This window comes from Bubalus bubalis, chromosome 18 (assembly GCF_019923935.1).
Source record: "Bubalus bubalis isolate 160015118507 breed Murrah chromosome 18, NDDB_SH_1, whole genome shotgun sequence".
NCBI classification, from domain to species: Eukaryota; Metazoa; Chordata; class Mammalia; order Artiodactyla; family Bovidae; genus Bubalus; species Bubalus bubalis.
This window is the reverse complement of record NC_059174.1, coordinates 13,724,637-13,744,852: the sequence shown is the minus strand read 5'-3', so window position 1 is coordinate 13,744,852 and position 20,216 is coordinate 13,724,637. Positions and strand designations below refer to the sequence as shown.

At 60.5% G+C, this 20,216-nt stretch overlaps 1 protein-coding gene across 11 annotated transcripts in view; it reads left to right on the top strand.

The window, feature by feature from the left end:
- The window catches only part of CBFA2T3 (CBFA2/RUNX1 partner transcriptional co-repressor 3), a 79,660-nt gene that overhangs the window by 41,204 nt on the left and 18,240 nt on the right, over window positions 1–20,216 (top strand). For 6 of the 11 annotated variants that reach the window (XM_044931169.2, XM_044931170.2, XM_006043139.4 and 3 more), the window contains one exon: window positions 17,454–17,600. In XM_044931169.2, coding sequence (XP_044787104.1) covers window positions 17,454–17,600 — 147 coding nt within the window. Of the gene's footprint in view, window positions 1–7,079; window positions 7,645–17,453; window positions 17,601–20,216 lie in introns of those variants that run through there. The other 5 variants (XM_006043141.4, XM_044931168.2, XM_025268528.3 and 2 more) reach the window with 4 other exon arrangements.

Sequence of the window (20,216 nt, the reverse complement as noted above, 5' to 3'; positions counted from 1 at the left end):
CGCTCACAGCCTATGGCCAGAAACTGGGCAATGCCCAACTCAAACCTGGAGGCCATGCCTGCCCCTGGTTGCTTGTCTGGGAGACTGGAAATCTGGAGGGGTGGGTTGGGTCCGGGCAGCAGGGTGAGTTCACGCCAGACCTGTGCATGTCTGCACGATGGGGTCAGACCCACAGCCCTGCCCTTTCCAGCCATGCGACACGCAGTTACTGAACCTGTGAGTTGTTCCACCTGTAACATGGGTGTAATAACATGTTTTACATTTCGCTGTTAGTATTAAATAACAGAAAAGCTTCATGGGGCTGTTAGAAGGATTAAATGAGTTAATAAACTGTGGATCACTTGGTACTTGCTGTTCCCCAGCCCTGCTCCAAGGTTGGGACAGGATTCCGGGTGGGGACTGTGAGTTGGGACCTGGCCTGGAAGGGGTTGGCCCCTGGACTCTGGCCTGTCCAACTGTGGACTGTTGACCCATGTCTCAGAGAAGACTGGTGCAGGCAGCCCCCTGAGCAGGTGCCCACAGGCAGTAGGAGAGGCAGACTGTTCTCTGTTCTGGAGCACTGTTTGTGAACGTGGACTGGATCCTGGTACCTCCCTATTACTCCATATGTGATGCGACTGGCAGACATGGCGAATCAATCTGCACACTCCAATGGCTGTAGCAGACATCACCAATCAATGTCAGGCACACCTTTCCCTTTGAGCCCAGCTCAGGCAGTGGCATCATTCTCACAGAGATGCTCTGCTGCCTACCTCTGATGGGCCAAGTGGAAACCCACCAACCACACCAGCTGGGCAACTGTGAGGGTCAGCCAGCTCTGACCACCTCTGCTTCTGTAAGCCGTGTAACCTGGGAGGGGGTGGGGAGAGCGTCTGTGGGAAGTGGGGGAGGGGGCACCCCAGGGCCCAGCAGCTCCAGCCCCTGGAGACAGCATGACTCCCTAGCTTGGCCTTGGTGATATTGACAGTGCAGTAAACACATCCTGGAAGTAGGGCTCCTGCTGGGTTCAAGTCCAGCCCGTCATGAAGGCTGGTGTAACCAGGTGACACCTCAGAGGGGCCTCTCCCAAGCCAACCCCCTGTATAGGGATAATGACACCTCCTCTGTGAGCGCCCCTGGATAAGGTCCCCTTGGAGACTTATGTTCGGGCGCCTCCTGCCTGCCTGCCCTGGGCCGGGTTCAGGGAAGCAAGCAGGAGAGGGGAGAGAAATTACAAACCATGGTGAAGGCTACGGACAAGGAGAGCGGGTGATGGGCTGGCGAGGGGTGCTCCGGGGGTGGCTCCCAGTCCTGGTGCTCAGGGTGCCACCAGGCAGCATTTGTCAGAGCAGTATTCCCCTCCCCCAGCCCCAGGCAGGCCTTCCTGGAGGGGGTGCATGCCGCCATCTCCAGCTGCCCCCTCTCCCCCAACAGATATGGCCAAGGCATGACGGACCCCCTTAAGGCCCTTCCTTCCTCTCCAGTGATGGGAGGGGAGTGGCTGGAGGAGGTGAGAGTGGGAAGGGGGAGGGCAGAAGGGCCTGCAGGAGGGGGCTACTCATTCCCTAGAATGAGCTGGGAGCCTCGGCCGGCCCCCATCCAGGGCCCTTGGAGGAGGTGCCCACCCGGCAGCCCCAGATCAGGGAATCCCGGCTGGCACTGCGCCACCACCTCCCTGCCACCCTCATCCACCAGGAGCCAGACACAGTCCGGATCCTTGCCAACTGGGGGGAGGGCGTGCACTCGGCTTCGCCTACTCCCAGCCATCCTTTCTGCTGCCTGCGTGTAATTAACAGAGTAATTAAAAACAGGATGAGTTAATTGGTATTCATTTATGTGGCAGATGTTTTTAATTGAGGCAGGAAACAATTTACCTGTTTACATAAACAATGGCAAAAGCAGGCTTGTAAAACACATTTTTTAAAATATTTTCCTCCCCCTTCCTAAAAAGAAGAATTGAAATCACTCGGTCTCCCCTGTGCCTCCGTGTGAGAGCGGTAGGCCCCGCCCGGGAGGTGCGTGCCAAGAGGAAACATCTGCTTAAAAGGTTTGCTTCCAGAGGACTCTGTTTGCCTTATATCCAGAGGAAGGAGGTTGTTCCCAGGTTGTGGGGACACCAGCTTAGAGGGATGCCTCTCCAGGGGGTTGCTGTGGTGTCATCCCCAGGGCCTAAGGGGGCTCTGACCTCCTGGGTGGGTGGGCCAAGGCCAGGGAGACCACCCAGCAGGATGGGAGGCAGGGCTGGGAAATAGCAGGGGACCCTGTCCAGCCAAGCCAGGGGCTCCTCTGGGCAGGGAGGGGGGCTTCCTTTCCACCTGCATTTGTGGCAGCTCCATGTTCCTCCATCACATGGCCAGCTTGGGGACTGTGGTGTCCGGCCAGCAGCCCCTGTCTTCCCGGAGTCCAACCCTTTGTCCATTTTAGGGGGTGTCCCTGGGTGGAAGAGCAGAGTCAGCCTCTTAGAGGGCTCCAAGGAGGACCTCCAAGAAGCGAGTGCTCAGGGTGACTCCTGTCTATAGATTGGCACTCATTTGGCACTTGCTGTATGCCTGGCTGCTGTGTATGCTGGTTATTACTCTCCAGCTCCTGTTAACCCTGGGGGTGGGGCTCATCTCCCCATTTGACAGGTGAGGAGCCCGAGGCCGGACTGAGCACACAGCTTCCAGGTCTCGTCGGAAAAACTCGCAGGTTGTGGAGCTGACGGGTATGCGCCGTGGCTGCCCCTTCCTTGCGAGTATACATACCGAGGGTTATATTCACACGGAAATATCTAGAGGGGTCCATAGACCCGTCAACAGTGGTTACCATGGGTGGGGGCTGGGTGGTTGGGAGCATGCCTTTCCCATGTGACTAAAACCCTAAGCTGGGCCAGCTGCCATGCTCACCACGGGACACGTCGCTGACTCTGAAAGTAGGAGATAGTGGGGTTCCAGGAGTTGTGTGAGGTGACGCGGGTGAAGCACATGGCCCGTGGAACTCAACAAACGTACAGATAGCTCTCTGCAGTGAAAACGGGCAGACCCCAGAGGTCTGGGACCCCAGAGGCTCCTGGCCTCCCCTACAGGGGAAGGTCTGGGCCATGCCATTGGGGTGACATACGATTGGAATTTCTGGAACATTTCGATGGTTCCTGGGAATATGGATTGTTTGGAATCCTGGGAGAAGGGCCCTGGGAAGATGGCACCCCGAGCTTGGAACCCAGAGCTCCAGCACCCAGGACACTAGAGAGGCTGGGGCTTGGTGTTCTCCTTCCACGCTGCCAGGCCTCTCTGGCATGGCTGTGGTTCAGTCATAAGAGTAACCGCAGGTATCTGAGGTGAGCAGCAGACAGAGTTGCCACAGCCAGAGGTGCCAGTGGTATTCTCAGGAGTTTCCAGCCTGCACCAGTGCTGTGTGACCTCAGGTGCAGACCTCAACCTCTCTGAACATCTGGGAAGGGAGGCAGTGATAGTCTCCCCAGTGTTGTGAGCTTTGAATACAATTATGACAATGACATAAATGTAAACATCCCTACAGCCTCCCCTCCCACTTTTACCGCGTTCTCTGCCAAAAGAAGCGCAAGTTTTTCAGGGGCCCCAGCCTCACCCATGAAGACAGAGGCAAGAGGATGGGAGGGTCTGGGGCCCTGCAGCGATGAAGTCTCTCCTGGGCCAGTCTTGGTCCCTGGGTATGCGGGTTGGGAGGGCCCTGGGCAGGGCCTTCCATGTCCAGGAACTGAGAGCGTAGAAGAGGGGTTGGGTGTCTCTGGGCATCTCGCCAGATCCACGGGGGTCCCGCAGTGGGCAGCAAGACACACCACGTCGGGCTGACACTCATCACAGCTGAGCCAAACCAGCTCTCAGGTCATCCTTATGAAAGCGGGGAGTGAGAGTCGGAGATGCCCCTGGTCCCCTGAGCAAAGCCTGCCCAGACCACCTACTCAGCTCCAACCTCAAACCTGCTCCAGCTGGTGCCTCTCACCACTTGGGGTCCCTCCAGCTTGGGGGCAGCATCCTGCATTGATGTCTCCCATCATGGGTCATCAGGGCCTTCACAGGCCGTGTGTACCGAGGGTAGCGGTTCTGTGGCTTGCGGCTGGCGGGAGGATCATCTCGCTCTCAGGGATGCGCTCGGAGGGGCGTGCGTGTGGGATGAACCACCAGCCCTAAATACTGCTTAGTGTTCACAGGGGCAGCGCAATGAGTTTATATTTTGGCAACATTCCTCTGGGGAGTTGAAGGTGACATGCAGCCAGTCTGCATGCTTTCCAACAATGAAAATGCTCTGGGACTCAGGTCAGCCTTCCGTGGCGCCCCGATGCCAGCAGGGGAACCCCTAACCATGCGGCCTGGGTCTCCAGAGCCCCCAGCCTCCCCGGTCACTGCCCACCTTCGTGCACAGAGTTCCCGCTGCCCCGACTTCCCCAAGCTGTGCCTCTGCTAGACACCCTTCCTGCTTCAGGCGTGCACACAAGTGCAGGTTCTCCTCCTCTCAGGAGGCTCCCTGATTCCCGAGCACCCGATCCAGATGTGTGAGCGCTGATGCGGGACTTTCTGCTTCATGCGAATCTGAGCACTGATTGGCCTCAGAGGCGTCCTGGCCGAGCAGTTCCTTGAGTTTTGTCAGTTCCTTCTTGAAAACAAGTGATCTGGACAAGTGTATCTGTTAAGTGAAACTTTGTAGTTGTCTGTCTTGGTCAGAGTTGGGGTGGGCACAGTGCTGGTGGGCAGCAGGCAGTTTAACAATAAATCAGGAATTACTTTAAAAGTGCTGCTGGTACAAGAGGCAGGCCGAGAGGAGGGGGTCCTGCTGCCCCTCCCCAAGGGCAGTTTCTTCTTCCTTCTAGAGACACTCTGTACATATTGGATCATCTTGTATTCCAGGGGCTCCTGCGGTCTTTTTGGGGGTCGCACCCCTCCCCCAGGAAATGCGCTTGCCCACGCTCTGCCCCATGTTGCCACAACCCCTCGGGGGACATGTCTTCTGTTCAGACTAAGTGTAGGTGGTCCTTGGCTCTAGGAGGAGCTCCCCCCAACCCCCATCTGCTGGGGCACTTCCTGGGGTCTCAGGGTCCCCCACCCCTCACGTCCCTGCCAGGTGTGTATGTGAGCAAAGCAGAGAGCTGGCTTAACAGGCGCTGGCCTGATCCTGACAGTGACGTCGGCCCGAGTGTACAGTTGAGGAGACTCAGAGGAGGAAGCCTGGCCAAGGCCACCCAAGTGATGAGGCCGCGGCTTGACTCAGGCCTGCCAGACCCCAAAGCTGGGCTTTCCCCACTACTACTCGACTTCATGGGCTGGCCTGTGTACCCACCACTGAGCTCCAGGAGGGGGCTCTGTGTCATGCTTTGGTCAGGATGTCACCCCCCCAACTCATCCACCTACCCATCCGCCATCCACCCACCTCCGCTCAGTCATGCGTGACTCTCTCTGTCCACATGCCCACACCCCTCAAGCCCACCCAGGGTCCACCGTGTTTCTTGTCACAGCCCATTCACACTCGCTGGGTGTGCCAGCCTGCAGCTGAGCCACGCCCTCTTGGTGGCAGGTGTGCATGGGGGGACAGGAGAGGGCCCCAGAGTGCTGGGCCCAGGTGCTGGGAGAGGGGGGGCCTCCCCTCCACTGGCACCCCCACACACACACACACACGGCAGGCGGCCCAGATGGTGGGTGCCCCCCCGCCAGCTCTCGGGAGCCGCTCTTGGCAGCGTAGCCCCAGCAGCTGGGTGAGGAATGTGCTCCCTCCGAGCGCCAGCCGCGGGGCGAGCAGGGGACATCTGGATCACGTTTGCGGCCGGCAGAGAGCAGGGAGGGTTTCCATTCCAGCCGCTAAGCGAGCTCCACCCTCCCCACCTCGGAACTCTGCTCAGCACCAGGGCATCCCGGACCCAGCTCCATGACCATCCCAGCTCATCTGAGAAGGAAGTCCCACCCCTGCCCCACTTGTTTGGAGCGTCTGTACGTGGCTGAAGCTCTGGGCTTCTCGGCCCAACCAAACCCTCAGACCCCTTCTGCAAACACAGGCACAGGCATAATGGCTCTGACCGGCCTTCTACCAGGAGCTGTGGTCACCTTTCATTTCTTGTCATTTTCTGCACGTATGTTCGTTTGCAAGATGGAGTTACATGTGTTTCTACTTCTTTTGATTTTTCTTTATTTGAAGTACAACACATCACACAGAAAAGCGTTGTGTGCATGAAGGTTCAGAGTGTGCAGGTTAACAGACAGCGTTCCCTGACCTGCCCCAGGCCCTGAGCCCCTCTCCCGGGTCACTGCCGGTCGTGGGCCCACCACCTTGACTGTAATGCCTGTAAGTGGAGGCACGTGGCCCATCCTCTCTGGGGTCTGGTGTCATTCACTCAGCCACGTGTTGGTGACATTTGACAAATTTGTGTGTGGGGTTGTGTGTGTGCTTTTTCCTTGCTGTGTAGTATTCTGCTGTGTGGATCTGCCCCTTGACCTCCTGATGGACCTCTGTGACAGTGGCCAGTGAGTATTCTTATCCTTTGCTGCCAATGCTGGGCTCTCTGCTTTTCTGTTGATTCCCTGCCTCAGAGCAAACCACTGAGCCATGGGTGCACGATATTTCAGGCTGGTGGGTGCTGAAAAGTGGTTTCCAAAGTGAAGGTACCCACCACGTGATTTCAGGCTCTGTAGGGTCCCACTGGGTGGCTCATCTGGGCAGTCTCGGCAGGGCTTGCTCTTGGGTTGAGGTCGGCAGCTCTGCTGAGCGTGGCCGGGCCCTCACACTCCTGGATCCCTAGCTGGGGCAGCTGGGCCAACTCGCCCAAGTGAGCTTTCCCATTCAGCAGGCTCAGCAGGACAGCCAGAGGTACTGACTGCCTCATGTCCAGCTCAGAGCTGACTGCCATCATCCTGCCTCATCCTAATGGCCAGAGCAAGTCCCTGGCCAGCCCGGATCCAAGGGCAAGGAATTGAGCCCATTTCTGAGTGGGAAGCAGAGAAGGCAATGGCACCCCACTCCAGTACTCTTGCCTGGAAAATCCCATGGACGGAGGAGCCTGGAAGGCCACAGTCCATGGGGTTGCTGAGGGTCGGACACGACTGAGCGACTTCACTTTCACTTTTCACTTTCACGCATTGGAGAAGGAAATGGCAACCCACTCCAGTGTTCTTGCCTGGAGAATCCCAGGGATGGCAGAGCCTGGTGGGCTGCCGTCTATGGGGTCGCACAGAGTCAGACACTATTGAAGTGACTTAGCAGCAGCAGCAGCAGCTGGGCAGGAAGAGCTGCAGTCACATTAGAAGGGGTGTGTATAGTTGGGGAGGAGAACTGAGGCCATTTTGTGATGCATCCACCCCCAGGTGGAGGATATCTTAATCCGCCATAACCGAACTTTACTGATGATGGGTAGGCTCAGAGTAGCTCCTTGGTCCCCACGCCCTACACATGGGGGAGCTGCCCACTGAGGCCACCAGGCAGGGGGCAGCTCCTGACCCAAGCTCTGCCCAGGCTCCCGCCACAGCCTCCAAGGCAACAGGCCAGGGTCCCAGATGGCACAAGGGCAGGCGGGGCCTCTCTGGGTTTCTTACAGGCCGGTCAGCACACCTGCATGCAGCGTCTCGCTGACCACCAGGTGTCGGCGCTGGTCTGGACTTCGCAGTGCACAGAAAGACAAGGCCCGTGTCCTCGGAGAGACAGGACCCACACAGACCGCGATGGCAGGTGCTGACAAGTGCTCCCCAAGAAATTAAGTGGGTGATGCAGTGAGAAGGGCAGGGGTCCTCTGAGGGGGGACATTTGGGCTCGATCCTGAGTGAGGAGGGAACAGCCTTGTGGAGCACAGGGGAGCATCCCAGCAGTTGGAGACGCCCCAAGCCCGCCCGGGAGAGTCTAGCCGGGCCTCCCAGACTGGAGGCACAGTCAGGTCAGGAGAGGATGGGCCCCTTCTGAGGGGACCCTGGGCTGGAGGATGGTGGTGAGACTGGATCTGGCTCACTTTCACCGCACCTCCGTGGCATCTCGATGGTAGGGACCTTCCTGTCCAGGAGGGTGGCTCCCTCCCAGCACTGGCGGGATTCGTGATCCCCTGCTGGTACAGGGGGCAGCCCAGCCACCGCGATGTCCCCTCTGGGGCTGCGAGGGTCCTCCCTGTGCAGCAGGACATCCTCTTGTGGACCCTCCCGGCCACCCTTCTGGCCAGGCTCTGAAGGTCCACAGTGATGACCCTGCCTGAGCCCAGCAGTGGGTCAACCAGAATGCTGGACACGCATGGGAGCTGCCACGTGACAGCTGTGTGACCCAGGCTTGCATCTTGTGAGCCTCAGTTCCCTGTCTATAACCCGGGTCTTACTTGTCTGGGCTTTATCAGAATGAGGAGGTCTCAGCACCCAGGCATATACACCACTCCCGGCAGAAGGCAGCCCATCTCAATCAGAGCTGGGCCCCGCTCAGCACCCAGGTCTTTCAGAGGAGCCTCTCGCTGGCTTGTCCCATCCCTCTGTGCCTCTGCAGGGGCTCTGCTCTTGTCCCCATCTCACAGGTGACAAAACTGAGTCCTGGGTAGAAAAGTCAGTGACATTCAGGCCAAGAGGCTGAGATAGGGTGGAGGGAGGCCAGTCAGAACCTCTCTGTCATAGGCACCATGGTGACCTTTCCCCTTCTGGTCCTTTGTCTAAGACTACCCCCATCACCTGCCCCCAACCTTGAGAAGCAGGAGTTACGGGCCCATTTTATCAGTGGATAAACTGAGGCTTGGGCCATGCTGGGGTGATTTCCCCAGTTCACAGTCTGTCACAGAGCAGGTTTCCTTGCTTTTGGTCCAGTGATGTTGCCACGGCAACCAGCATCCTTGGTGTTGTCACCCACAGGCCCAGGGGATCATGGGGTCCCTGGGGGAAGGAGGACCAGGGTGGCCTAGCACTGTGTAGTGGGAAGGGTCACAGCATTAACAGGCAGAGGAACAGCAGCCCGGTCAGACCCCAGGACTGGGAAGGGCTGGGCAGAGGATCCAGGGGACGTGGCTAGAGCACTCGTGGGGGTGGGAGGGCCGCCCGGACCAAGGGAGGGAAACACTAATCCTTGTGTGTATTATCACTGATTCATCAGGCGGCGGAGGCTGTGATTGAAACCAGATGTGGGCAGTGGTCCAAGTTCCAGCGCCTGGAATTCGTTAGGGCTGTGGCCCCCCTGAAAATTCTCATTGCTTTGCAGAGCATTGGGGATCAAAGACAAGCCATCCCTGACCTTGGCCTTGGAGGGAGAGGGAGGGGTCAGCCTCCTGGTCAGACCCACCCATCTTGATGTAGGGGGTCAACCCCATGTCCTCAGGGCTCCCTGAGTCCCTCTGCCTCAGCCTGGGAGCCCTGTCCGTCCCTTCTGAGTCATGGCTGCTTCCTGGGGTGCATGCCTGGTTTTTCCCTCCATCCCCAACACACCCACTGGGAGGCTCCAGGAGAGTCCGTGCCCCTCCTCGCCCCAGGAATTTGGCCCTTGGCTGGGGAGATTGCCTGGCTTGCTCCAGATCCCCAGGGTCCAGGAGTACAAGTCCCCATCTACCCTCCAAGAAGCCTTGAGGGGAAGGGAGGGTATTCTGGGGGCAAGAGCTCCCCAAGCAGCGATATGGAGGCTCAGATGCCCCCCCAGAAATATCTGCCCCCGCCCTTCTGCTAGCCCCTGTGTGTGCTGGCAGTGGGCCTGTCCCACCTTGCCCAGGCCCTGCAGTGGCTGGTGTGCAGTGGTCAGTGGCTCAGAGGAGGTGAATCTGTCACCGGGAGTAGGGGTGGAGGCAGTGTAGAGAGGTACTTGGGCTGGGCTGGCCTTCAGGAAAGACTTGCTGCACTACCCACATCTGCTGTGTTGCTCATGACTTCCAAGGTTGGCCCAACAGTTACACGGCCAGAAACCTGCCTGGGATGACATGAGAAGAGCAGTGTCCACCCCTCATGTGGACGCAGGAGGATCCCATTGATGCTCAGAGCTCAGGAGGGCCATCTGCGAGCCAGGGGAGCCGGCTCCTGCCTCCACGTGCTGTCACTGCCAGGGGACCACGCCCATGCTGGAGCACACTGCGCTGGGGTCCCAGGGCCCCACAGGGTCCACCCCTGACATGTGGGGGTGTCTTCCAGCGGGTCCTGCCCAGGAGGGATGCCCTGAAGCACCCTCCCTGAGCGCTGTGAGGCCTGAATCCCCTCAGACACACCCACCTTCTGTCTTTTCCATAAGTGTGGCATTGGGCTTCTGGAGGTTCGGGAGCTGTTGTAGTTAGGGGGCTCTGGGGCTCATGGTGGTGCTGTGATAGAAGGTCTTGGAAGAAAGAGTGGGAGAAAAGAGGAAATCTGTAGTCAGGGCTCTGCAGCCTCACCGAGCTGCGGCCTTGGAGGAAGCCTGACCTCTGCCCCCTCGATCTCCTCACTGCTTCAGTGGGCAACCACGCCCACCTGGCCTGGGGCTTGGACCCATGGAGGAGCCTGGAAGGTGCTGGCTCTGGAGGCCATTGTGGACGACACGGGATGAGGCTGTGTGAGGCCCCGAGTGCCACACAGGGAGCTGGGACACTGTGGGAGCCACGGTGGTCTCCGGACCCTGGAGGCCCATTGCTCTCTGCGACTCTGAGTGTCAGGGTCCCCATCTGTAAACCCAGTGGTAGTGGCGTCTTCCTCCAGGACCGGAGAGGGCTGCCAGCGGAGTCCCCGATCGTGGTCAGGATCCTGGAAGCCCAGGTGCGGCCTTCACAGAGGGGCACCTCCCACGGGCAGCTGTACCCTGCCCTGGGCAGAGTGTCTGCGGGCCGGGACGCCGCGATCCTCCCGGGAGAGTCTGGCCTGAGCAGGACAGAGTGTGCCTGGAGGCGCCGGGGACAGGTGGTGCCTGCCCTCGCTCCCGACACCTGACACCAGCCCGCTGCTGTCCCACCCCCGGACCTTTGGAGGACGGGGACGGGGCTCCAGGGGACACCTGACCTGACCGGGGAGGTTCCCTCCAGTCCCTGGCCGATGTACAGGGCAGAGGAATCGGGGCTGTCCTCAGTGAAAGAGTGCTTGTGGAGCTGGGAGGCGGGACTGTCCTGCCATCCATGGGCCATCTCCCTTCTTGGTCCTGACTCCACAGCGTTTATGCAGCACCTGCTATGTGTCTGGCCCTGCCCTGCACACTGTTTCACTGAGGAAGACAGTCACATTCAGACAAAGACGTGGGAGGTGAGGGCAGGGAGGGGACGGCCAGTCACAAAAGTCCCTGAGGGCACTCAGGACGCCCGCCAAGAGGCAGGGGCCACCCGGTAATGGTTTCAGGTGACGTGTCTTAGGGGCCAGCTCGCCCCTCTGCCTCCAGAAAAGTCCAGCGTTCTGCCCACCTTGGTAGGAGCTTCCGGACCTCGGCCTGCTCCCCAGCACGGGGCGGAGGCCAGGACGTCAGGGCCTGGGCCGCTGGTGCTCTGTCCTCGTCCCCACCTGCAGCTGCGGAGGCTGCGGCCGGGCAGTGTGCCCAGGGGCCGGGGAGCAGGGCCCCTCCTTGGGGTGCAGGGCTCCCTGCCAAGCCTCCACGGGCCTGGGGAACCCTGCCTGCCTGCGGGTCAGTGCCAGGAACAGGGTCTGGGCATGTCACAGGTCACAGCCCGAGACTCCGCAGAGAGTGGCCTCTGGGCCCTGGGCTTCCTTGTTGGCCGCCTAGCAGGCTAGGGGCTGTGTGGGGTGCACAGGTCGAGGCCGGGCTCACAGTCAGGGCCCTGCCCCTGGAGCAGGGTTACCTGTTGGTACTAGGCCTACCTGCCCACTTCCTGCCACTTCTGTGAGGGTCAGATGAGGTGACGGAAGAGTCAGACCACGAGAGGCCAAAGCGAACCCTGATTCCGCAACAGCACCAGTGGGGGATGGGCTGTGTTGATGCTAAGGGCCCCCTCCCATGGAGGGTTCTAGAACCCCAGGGCTGGGAGCGCGGGGCTGTGGCCAGTTCTCAGCCGGGCAGGGCGGGCTGGGAACACAGGCGGACAGGGACAATGATGGATGGGGTGGCTTGTTCCGGCACATTCCGTGTTCTTTCCCACCGGCTCCGCCCGGCCCCGGAGAGCGGCTTCCTCTGTCGATGGGTTAGTGACATTTAGTGGGAACTGGAGCCACTGTCTGGGAAACACGCAGGGTCCCCAGGGGCCTGGAGAGCACCGCCCGGGTCTGGGAATGTTCTCGAGGGCTCGGAGCCGGGGCCAGTGGTGGGGCTGCGACCAAGTAGGCTGTCCCCTCTCACCCTCTGGCTCCTGCACTGCAGCCAGACATCAGGACACCAGGGGGACCCCCACCCTCCAGGATTGAGGGATGGACAGTTCAAAGAGGAGCGAATGAGGGAGCAGCAGGCCTCGGGTGGATAGGACTCTGGGGCCACCTCCAGCCCCCTGTCGGCTGTGTGAGCTCGGCGGGTCACCCATCCTCTCTGTGCCTCAGTTTCCTGTGTGTCAGATGGAGCAGAGCCGGGCTGCCTGCCATGTTGTGGGAGGGTCAGACTCCCGGCTGGGCCCCCAGCACACTCCTGCCCCCTGAGCACACGGGGAGGGGACCACAGGGGAGGGACCAGCACCCCGAGAGTTCCCCCCACCATACACCAGCATAAGGGCTGCTGTTCTGGCAAGGCACTACGCAGGCTCCAGGTGAGCTGACAGGGACCCTGGTCAGGGAGAAGCCCAGACATGTCTTCTCCAATTCTGCCCCATCTCCCACTTTTTTCTCCATGGGGTCCTGTGGACGCCATGGCCCCTGACTGCTGATGGGGCCAGCGGAGGCCCAGGGATGCCAAGGCTGCTCCAATTTCCCCCCTCCCCCGGAACATCTAGGAAGAGCCCAGGGAGTTGGGAAGATGGTCCTCGCACTTAACCTGCTGCAAAGCTGGGGCACCCAGGGCATCACCCACTGACTCAGAGCAGCAAACCCACCCCAGCCTCAAACCCCAGGCAGCCACCCTTTCTGTGTCTGATCAGCCCACATGATGTTCCCCAGGGAGCATGAGGTGGCTACAGAACTTTCTAATCTCCCAGGTGGTGGTGGGGCCTGGTGCTTGAGGCACCCCTGGAGAGCCCCGGGCTCAGGCCCTGCTGTCTGTCAGGCTCTGAGATCCTGAACACTTGTCCTCCCCGAGCCTCAGTTTCCCCATCCACAAATGGGCCTGATGGGGGCCCCTGTGGAGACGCATTGAGTCCTCCCTCAGGGCGTGGCATTCCGGGTCACAGTCGTCCCTGGGACCCTCAGCGGGCACACTGATGTGCGTGGGACACATGCCAAGCCCTCGCCTGGGGAGCTGTTATTTATATGTTAATCTTATAAAAGTGAAAGAACTTAAAGCTAGACATAGGTTCAGCTGCCAGGGCCCCCTCACTGACCTGCTAAGTCAGAGCTCCCTAAAAGGGGGCTTGTGCAGGGGATATCCTGATTTTGGGTGGGGGCATCTGTGGGACTGAGGGTCCCCAATGACTTCAGAATCAGGAGTGGAGAAACAGACCCAGAGTGGGTATGGGGGGACCATTCGAGCCGGGGGGGTGTCCCACAGACGTGTCTAATGTCTCTCACAGGCAGGCACAGGGACTGATGGTGCTTTCTGGGGAGGGCATGAGGGTGCAATGAGAGGTTGCGTGGACGTGCAGGGCACAGGACCCAGCTCCCCCGGGGCTGGGACACCTGGGAGTGGACCCCGGAGGGCGGAGGACCTGAGAATGGGGGAGGGGAGAGAGCGGCCCCACACGGCCAGCTCAGGCTTCTGGGTGGAGTCTGGACCTCACCGGGAGCTGTGCCCAGCCGACCATGCTGGCACCCTCAGGAGTCTTCATGGTAGTGGGAGCTGCCCCCCTCCTGGCCCTCAGCACCCCTCAGTGGGCCCCTCCCCAGCCCCCACGACCTGGCCAGCTCCTGCTCACGCTGGTTTGTGAGCTCAGGGTCCCCCCCTGGGTGGCCCTACAGGGCGGCCAGACATGCAGTCAGGTTGTACCAGAACCCTTGGGGGTCATGGGCCTTGGAAGGAGCTAGGGGCTGGTCAGGAGGCTGGCGCTCAGGAGACTGAGGCTGCCCATCTGGCAGCTTGTTAGCCATGTGCCCTCAGACCATGCAGACTGGCAGATGGGCAGGCTTGGCCTCCACACGCAGGCAGGGCTGCAGAGGTGGAGAGAGGGCAGTAATTAATAACAGCAATTAACAGCTGCCACCATGATGGTGCGACCATGGTGGGTGCCCTGCCCTCCGCTAAGCACACTTCTCCATCTCATTTGACCCATGTTGCACCCCGGGAGGTGGGTGACAAGTGTGCCCATGTAGACATGAGGAGCCCAGCTTAGAGACGGCCGCTCGTCTGGAGGGTGGGCCTCTAGCCCCCTCACACCCTGCTGTCCTCGCTTGGCCAGCCCCGAGGAGGCAAGTGTCCAGGGTGAGCTATGGTTGCATCCACAGCCCCCCGGGTCGGTCCACCTTGGGGCTGGGGCAGCCAGGACCCTTGACCTGCCCCTTCCAGGCGCTGAGCAGGGAGCCCCCTCCTCTCAGAGGGCTGCCCAGCAGTGACCTCACTCTTGAGTCCTCCCCTGGCCTCCGGCATGTGCACGGGCAGCCTTCTGGAAGTGCCAGCCCAGCCAGAGACCCTGGGCCTGGGGGGCGGCGGTCAGTAAGCAGGGTCGTCTCCGAGGGGATCACGTTCCAGGGGAGCCAAAGACCTTCACACGGGGCACCTCTCCTGAGGACGTGAGGTCAGAGCTGAAGACCCAGGAGAGAAGGGGAGGTGGGGGGAGGTGGGGGCTCGGAACCACAGCTCTGGGTGTAGGGGTGGGTGAGGAGATGGGTGTGGTGGGAGGAGGGCTGGGTGTAGGCCCTGGGGAGCCCCATGTGCAGTGGAAGCTGCTGAGGGTTCAGGTGGCAGAGGCAATGCCTGTGCACACCCTCACGGGCTCCCTACTACCCGCCAGCTTTGTCTGGATTCTTTGCACGACTAGATAGAGGCCCGTGCGCTCTGTTCCTTGGAGTCGTCACACCACCCTTGCTCTTCCCTGAGGGCTTCCGGCACGCTCTGCTTTGGATCTAGGCCAAGGCCAACCTCAAGAGCAGGGTTCTAGCACTTGCATTGCTTCATAAACTGTTCTTGATTGCATTGAGAGCTCACCATCATCCATTACAGAGGAGTAGAAAGGCTCAGAGAGGTGAAGTGACTTGCCCTACATCACACAGCCAGCAGGCAATAGAGCCAGACTCAAACAAGATTCAACATATGTGAGGCTTCCTGCACCCGTGGCCCCACTGTGGGCAGCCCAGGGACCCAAGGCCCAGCGTGGGAGGTGGGGATGCACCCCCACTAACCTGCAGCCTTCATCCACCTGGGTTTGATTCCTCTCCTGCAAGGAGAGTTCGCATTGATGCAAATCAGTCCTTGAAACTCTGAGGACTTGCATGCCCTGCAGGGACGCACCCATACATGCTGTGTGCCCTTAGCAGATGGCTGCACCTCTCTGTGCCTGTAAAACGGGGCTGGAAGCAGCATTCCCCGCGCTGGGTTTCCTGAGGATAACAGGAGCCATGACTCATCTGCCAAGTGCAGGCATGTCTCCTCCATAGGTAGGCAGCCTGGAGCTTCGCCCTCAGGGTCCGTGGACACCTGAGGGATGAGTGAGAGGCTCCATGAGACACAGGCACACTCGGTCCACCCCTCCCCTGAGCCAGGGTCTCTGGTCTGCTTCACCTGTGACACTCCAGCGAAGCCCCAGTGTGGAAGGGCTTGGAGAGGTCGAAACAGGCCATGTCCCCAGCGTCCCAGCCTGGCGTCCTGAGTACCCTCCCTGGACAGCCTGCTGGCAGGACCGCCTGCCCCAGGGTGGCCTGGTCAGATGAAGGGCTGGCCAGGACAAGCAGGACTGCACCCCACAGGGGTGGCCCAGGGCCTGTGGCGCTGGCCACGTTTGCCTTCTTTGGTTGTCACTGGGGACTGGCCACCGGCCCTGCAGCCAGGCATGGTGTTGACAGGCCCACGCAGCTGCAGCGCACGTGTGCCCGGCCGTCAGCTCTTGACAGGCTGCGGCGGGGGGCAGGGCGCCTGGCGGGGGGGGACAGCTGAGGGCACAGCAGGTGCTGTGCGGCCCGGTGGCTGCCGGTGACCGGCTGCTTCCCCCTCTGTGGGGCCAGTGAGGAGGGTGCTTTCTGCTCCGACCCCAGGGGCCCCGGGGTGCTGCGGGCGTCTCCTTCCGGTATGGAGGACGTGGGCGCAATGAAGGAGGTCTGCTCAGTCTGGGACACAAACATTTTATTGTCGCATCACTGTCCATGGAGGCGGGCGGCCCAGATCACATGGGGCCCCTGGGAGGAGGAGGGGAAGAAGTGAATGGGTTGACAGGTGTCCAGCCCAGCCCCGTCACCCCCTGGCTCCCGGTGAGACCCCATCAGGGTTAGCAGGATGGGCAGTGGCAGGGGTGAAGGGCGGGCAGCACAGGCTTGGCCAGTTTGTAATGGGCGGGGATGCCCACCTGTAGTCCCAGCCGCCCTCCCAGGTCTCTGTGGTCGCCTGATGCTGGCTGACGCTGAGCTGGGGTGGGAGTGGGTAGGGGTGGGGGGCGGCCCAAAGGCTCGCCCCCTCCCCCAGCTGAGAATACCTAGGCAGCTGCTGCCTCGGGATCATGTGGACAGTCAGTCACCCAGAGGCCTTTTCCCAGGGCCTGCTCTGTGGGCCCAGGGGCTCGGGGGCATGTCAGACCAGGGTCTCTCCCTGTCTCCACCCTGTCTCCACACCCCTGACTCCTAGCAGAGCATCAGAATCTTTGACACAGCGGGATTCTGTGGAATCTTTGACACAGCGTCTGGGGCAGGACCTGCTGCTCTGTGGACCACACTTGGATGGCCAGGCCTAGAATGGCCTGAAACTGAATATGTCCTTGGCCTGGCTGGTCCCCAGGGGTTGCCTGGGCCAGGAAATGGTAAAAATACAGGTTCCCGCCTCCCAGTCTTCTCCCCGGGGAAGACCCCCAGACGTGACTTTTAGCCTCTGCTCTAGAATGGATAATGCTAGGGTGTCTCTGAGCGGCGGTTCCCCTGGGATCCTATTAGGAATGCAGAGTCTCAGGCCGGCCCCGCACCTGCAAAATCAGAAATGGGGGTGGGGAAGTCGTCCACACAGGCCCTCCAGGAGCTTCTAATTGAGGAAGTGGGGGCACCACAGCCTCAGGGGGTGCCCCCCAACTCCCAGGTCTACAGTTGAGAAAACCCAAGCTCCCCAGGGCCACCCCCACAATGAGAACCCCAGGCCTGTTCTAGCTTTCCGGGTTCTTGAAGCTATGCCCTCCAGCACCTGAAATGGGCTGACCCATCCTGCTGTCTGATCCCAGGTGGGTGGGATGCCAGCCACCTGTGAGCACACCTAGGGCTTCTCCAGGGCGGGCTGTGGGCAGAGTGTCCCCCGCCCGGGCTCCAGCTGCTCGAGGCCTCGCCCAGAAACCAGGTGGGCCTGGGCTGTGCCAACCCCTCTACCCCTCGGCCTGACTAACCTGCTCTCTGTCTCTTTCTCCCGTCCCCCACCCCCGGTGGCGCCCACAGCAGACAGGAAGGAGAAGGCCACCGCGATGCCCGACTCCCCGGCCGAGGTGAAGACGCAGCCCCGGGCCACGCCCCCCAGCATGCCGCCCCCACCGCCTGCCGCATCCCAGGGGGCCACGCGACACCCCTCCTTCACGCCCCACACAAGTGAGTAACCCCAGGGTTGGGTCTCAAGGGGGCACTGGGGTGAGTCACCTCTGGGGGATCCCTCGAGTCGTTTGAGGTCCGACCTTTCACCTGGACCTGTAAACGCCCCCTTGTTGGGCCTTTGAGAGGGAGGATCTCATTATGGTTCAGACCCCAGCTCTTCTACTTGGTAGCTGTATGGCTTTGGGCAAAGTTCTTAACCTCTCTGGGCCTGGCGTTTCTCACTGGGAAAGCAGGGCTGGCCGTGGCCCTGCCTCACGGAGCTGCTGTGAGGATGAGTGAGTTAATAGTTCTCAGCGGGGTGGGCACACAGTGAACCTTCCATCAAGGTTAGCTGCTATACCGGTGCTCAGAGAGGGACGAGGACTTCTCTGTGGTCACACAGCAGGCTACTTGCATGTGGGCGAATCCTGTTTGGCCTGCACCCCCTGAAGGGGCAATTGGAGGCATCTCTGGCCTTGGAAGAGCTCTAAGGCTGGTCCTTAGCCAGGTGTGTGGGTGGGCCAGGAACTGGGTCCGCAGGGCCTTAGCTGCCAGCAACATGATAGGCAGACCATACCCCAAGGTGGTGCCTCACTGGCACTGGGCCATGGTTGAGCATCTTGGTGCACACAGCAGGTATAGGTGGGCTTGCGGAGTCCACAGCCACCCCCGAAGCCCTGGGCCTTTGAGTCGGAGCAGTTGGGAAGGAGACCCCCAGCTTGTGCTTGTGTGGGGGACAGTGTTCCCTGTCCCTAAGACCAGGGGCTCAGCAATGTGTCCTAAGTGTTTCTGGGTGTTCCGCGTGCCTTCCCACCCACACATTCAGAGGACAGAAAGCCCTACACTGGGGCTCTCTTCCCTAGGCTTTGGACCCAAATGAAGCCCCTCCCTGGAGCAGGAACCTCAGTTCCTCAGCCTGGTGGCCCCTGGCCGCCCCCAGGTTCCTCAGGCCCCACCCCGCTCACTGGGGTCCATGTCTCTTCCCAAAGCCCAGGCCCTGGCCTGGCTCCATCTGTTCCTGTTGTGAATGGTGCTGGTCCTGCCATCAGAGGCTGGGCAGAGGCCCCCATCTGGACGAGGGGTCCAGCTAGGTCCCTTGCTGCAGGATGCTGGTCTCTGCTGGTAAACAGGAAAATGCCACCTGCTCCCAGGTGCGGCCAGCTGAACACAGGACGGTCTGGCACAAACAGTTCCAGCACCTCTCCCCAGTGGGGTCAGTCTGAGCCAGGGGCCCCACACGTGATGGACACTGGGATGAACCCGTGTCCCCACACTTGCCTCCTGCCTCAAGACGGGGCCCTGCCATCCACCCCTGGGTGCCCGGCCTGCACTGGCCACACAGGAGGGGCCAGAGGTGGCCGGACTTTGCTCACTCACTGTTCTCACCTGGGGACTCTGGCCATCCGGTCACCCCTCCCTCTTCTCCGGAAGAGTCAGTCCTCACCTCGGGCTGAACTGTGGGCCGATCTCTGTCTACTGACTACAGCTGCCCTGTCCAGCCTCACTGGTAGAGAGGGGAGGCTCCGGCCTGGCTGAGTTTCACCTGCATCCATGCAGCCCAGGGTGTCCGTGCAGCCCAGGCGGGAAAAGGAATTTTCCTGATGGGGCAGCAGCAGGTCCCCCTGGGATGATGACGCCCCACTCTGTTGTCCGGTTCCAAGCGGGAGAGACCAGTGGACCCTTGGAGGGTCTGGCCAAGGGCTCCGAGCCAGGGTCTCCGATCCTCATGGGCGTGGCTCTGTGGCCTGCTTTTCTTCTCAGTCCAGGAGCCCATGTTCCGGAAGGCGCTGGTCTGGGAACCAGATGTTCCAGGTTGTGGATGTGGCTGGGATGGGATGCCACTGGGCTTGGTGAACAGATGTGCGGTGGCAGGCCTGTGTGTGGCTTGGGGTCCATCCCCTTTGGCCGGGGTCCTGGCTCTGTTCAGAACATGGAGATTGTGAGAGAACGGGTCTTTCTTCTCTAAGCTGACACCTAGTTCCCTCTGGCCGCTGGGAGCTTTTGTCTGAGTGTCAGGCTGCCTCTGGGGTGGCCTCAGGTTTGTTCCCTAACCCTCGGAATTCCCTGAAAGCAGGGTGTTAACGTGAGGTTAACATCTCATCTCATCTGTGCACCTTGCTGGTGGTGCCCAGCGTAGACGGATCCTCTGCACTCCCCGTAGATTCCTGCCAAGAACCTCCCCCGCTGCCCCAGGACCGACCTGCAAGCCAAGCTGACCAGGGACTGACTGGGAGCCACAGCTTGAGGGCTGTGGTTTTTTCTTGCCCGGTGACTGCCCTGGGCACAAATTTATTTTGGAGTTGAAGCTGTGGCGTGGCCACAGGAAGGTGGCAGGAGTGCCAAGAGAACTCTGGAGAGGGATGTGAGGAGCCGTTCTGCAGCTGGGAGGACCCTTAGGGGGAAACACTCCATCTTGCCCTTACCCCCTGCGACAGGGGGCACACTCTCTGTTTTTGGTGGTACGGCTTTTCTCCTTGTGGCTTTTGTCCACTGACCTCAGCTCAGACAAATCAAATCTCTCTTCCTGTTTGGTGCTTCCACCCTTCACGGCAGCTCAGATCTGGCCTTTGTTTTGGAACCACTATTGGCTTGTCTGTCGATGGAAACCCCAAGCCCCTCAGCTTGGGCTCCAGG